Consider the following 2,995-nt stretch of genomic DNA (forward strand, 5'->3'; position numbering starts at 1 on the left):
GTGTTTCCAAATTCCTAGAACAGAGGAGAGGACGGGCAACTATCAATGAAACGAATAACTAAACTCCTGCTCAGGTGTCCACATGCATGTACATGTACTTTAGACCGTGCAGTCGATGTAATTCCTCTTGTTCTGTAGCCTAGTGTTTAAGGGGCTGGACTATAAATGGAAAGGTTGCTGGTTCATGCCCCACCACTGTCAGGTTGCCACTGTTGGGCCCTTGAGCGAGGCCCTTAAACCTCAAATCTAAGACTGTACACAGTCACAGTGCTTTAATGATCGTCTCTGTGTTCCCAGATTGCCAGAAGTTCCGTCCCAGAGTTCCTGAGATCTTCCCATCATGCCCGTGGTGTTCCGCTCCTCGCCGCTGATGTGGGTGCGCATCGCCGCCATGGTGTTCTCCTGCGTGGCGTTCAGCGTGGCGCTGTACGGTGCCATGCTGACCCACGGCACGGGCGACTGGTGCATCTTCTGCTGGAGCTTCAGCTTCGCCGGGACGCTGCTGATCCTCCTGGTGGAGCTGTGTGGGCTGCAGGCCCGCGCCCCCATCTCCTGGAAGAACTTCCCCATCACCTTCGCCTGCTACGCCTCGCTGCTCTGCCTCTCCGCCTCCATCATCTTCCCGCTCTTCTTCCTCAAGGGCTTCGGCGGCCGCGACGAGGTGTATAACTGCCGCGTCGCGTCCACCGTCTTCTCCTGCCTGGCCACGCTGGCGTACTTCAGCGAGGTGAGCATGAGCAGGGCGCGGCCGGGCGAGGTCTCCGGGTACATGGCCACCGCGCCCGGCATCCTGAAGGTGTGCGAGACCTTCGTGGCGTGCGTCATCTTCGTCTTCATCAGCGACCCCGTGTCGTACAACCAGAACGCGGCCACCAAGTGGTGCCTGTCGGTTTACTGCATCTGCTTCATCCTGTCGGCCGGGATCATCCTGATGTGCGTCGCCGAGTGGACCGGCCTGCTGCCCGTTAGCTTCCCGCGCTTCCTCTCCACGTACGCGCTGCTAGCCGTTGCGCTGTACCTCTCCGCCACCGTCGTCTGGCCCATTTACAAGTTCGATAACAAGCACGGCGGGAACAGCCACCGGCCCAACGACTGCGGCTCCAGCATGGGTCTGTGCCCGTGGGACAAGCTGCTAGCCATCGCCGTCCTGTCCGCGCTAAACTTCCTGCTCTACCTCGCCGACCTCATCTACTCCGCCAGGCTCATTTTCGTTAGCGTTTAACGCCGCGAAAGGAAAAGAGAGCTAGCGCAGAGCCTCGCGTTCCAGTACTTATTAGCGCACCCTCGCGGCTTGTGTCTTCTTTAGAATGTAATTAGCCCACGAGTTAGCTTTTCAGTGTGTTTTCACCAACGCTGCTGCTAACTCACCGAACGTAAACACAAACAGATTTGAGACGTTTTATTAGCGTAGCCCCTTAGCCGTAAAATATGACAGAACTATTTGACCTGACTAGCTGCTATTTTAGCTAGGCAGTGCATGCCACAGGAACACAGAATGCTTGCTAGTTTATTCGCTATCTAGCTGTCCCAACGTGCTAGCTTAAACAGAACGTTACTTTGGAGGTTAAAATCAGACATTTATTACGCTAGCTAGTTGGCAAATCAGACAGTAATCATGCTAGCTGATACAATTCAATTTAAAAAATGGTCACTAGTGACTTCAGACTCTTGACCCCCGTGTAGCTTCGTCTCTGATGTTGCTACCAGCCGCTCGAACGTTTAAAAATGATTCGAAGTTAACGAGGGTGAAGCGAATCAGTCCTGGAATGCAGGTTTGGTTAGCATGGTTAGCGTGGTTAACGTAGCGACTGTGTTAGTGCAGTGAGCTCCGGCTAAACCACACTCACCAGCTTCTCTTCCTTCATGTTTCTCTTTCACCACAAACGTTTATTATTATTATTATTAGTTCTTTTTCTCTCTCACAGTGCTATATCTAGCGCTCCCGCTAACCAAAGAGCCGCGGCAACAAAACAGCTTTAAAGAAACCTGTAAGAATCTGTAGATCTGATGAATATTTTTTAATATTTGAGCTTTAAATCAAATCCTTTTGGACGTCTGGAATCGTACAACAGAGCTCTTTGCTCTCTGATTGGACGGCCACAGAAACCCGCTACAGGGAATCGAAACTGCTAACGTTATTAGCTATTTTGTAATGCTTTGTTTTTTCCCCTCTACATTTTTTTTTTAGCAAATGACATGTTTATTCTGATGTATTGCCATTTTTTTACCTTAGCATGTTAGCTACGTGATTAGCTTATTGAAAATAGCAGCTGTGATGATTTACATGAAGGAAGGACGCGTGAAGGATAATTCTACAAACAACTTTAACTTAGAAAAACAGAAACAGTCGAAAGTGTTTATTAATAAAATAAGTTTTTAATGCCGTCGTGCTAAAACGTGTCTCTAAACTCTAACAAACTATTTCTCGATATCCGGTCTGATTTGAAATGAAGCTGAACGGCTAAATCTGAAGTGAATCGGTGCTAACGATGTTTGATATAACGGCTGCTACACTGGCGCTCATGGATTAGCACAGATTAGCACAAATTTATGTAGCATTAAAACAGAACAAACCATCAGCGCTCAGAATTTTGCTCATTTATCACGACTTTTTTTATAAACAGCCTCTAATGAAAGTCGTTTCAGAATTAGCCAGCTAAAAGGAGGCGATCGCTAACTAGCTAACATCATGACGTTTATTAACTTTCATTCCAGTCTTATATGAAAATAGCTTTAAGATTTTTATCCCCCGGACAATTTGTGCCTATAGAAGCTTTAGCTACACCTGTTAGCGCGGCACTTGCTATGATGTAGCATGTAACGCTCGTGCTAACAGAAATACGCGCCTGTATTATTATTTTTTTAGGATTTATATATTAATAACAGATCTAATACCTATGAAATGTAGTTTTGAAGTGATTAGAACTGCTTGTATATTCTGACCTATCAGGACTGTTAGTTAGCAGGAGGCTTGCTAACCAGATAGCTTAGCATT

At 47.5% G+C, this 2,995-nt stretch overlaps 1 protein-coding gene across 1 annotated transcript; it reads left to right on the forward strand.

The window, feature by feature from the left end:
* Positions 1 to 340: 340 nt before the first annotated feature.
* Positions 341 to 2,350, forward strand: myadmb (myeloid associated differentiation marker b). The gene has a single exon (XM_062992870.1). The coding sequence runs from the start codon at positions 341 to 343 to the stop codon at positions 1,220 to 1,222; it is 882 nt and encodes a 293-aa protein (XP_062848940.1). The 3' UTR covers positions 1,223 to 2,350.
* The last annotated feature ends 645 nt before the right edge of the window (positions 2,351 to 2,995 follow it).

Source organism: Trichomycterus rosablanca, chromosome 4 (genome assembly GCF_030014385.1).
Source record: "Trichomycterus rosablanca isolate fTriRos1 chromosome 4, fTriRos1.hap1, whole genome shotgun sequence".
Classification (NCBI taxonomy): Eukaryota; Metazoa; Chordata; class Actinopteri; order Siluriformes; family Trichomycteridae; genus Trichomycterus; species Trichomycterus rosablanca.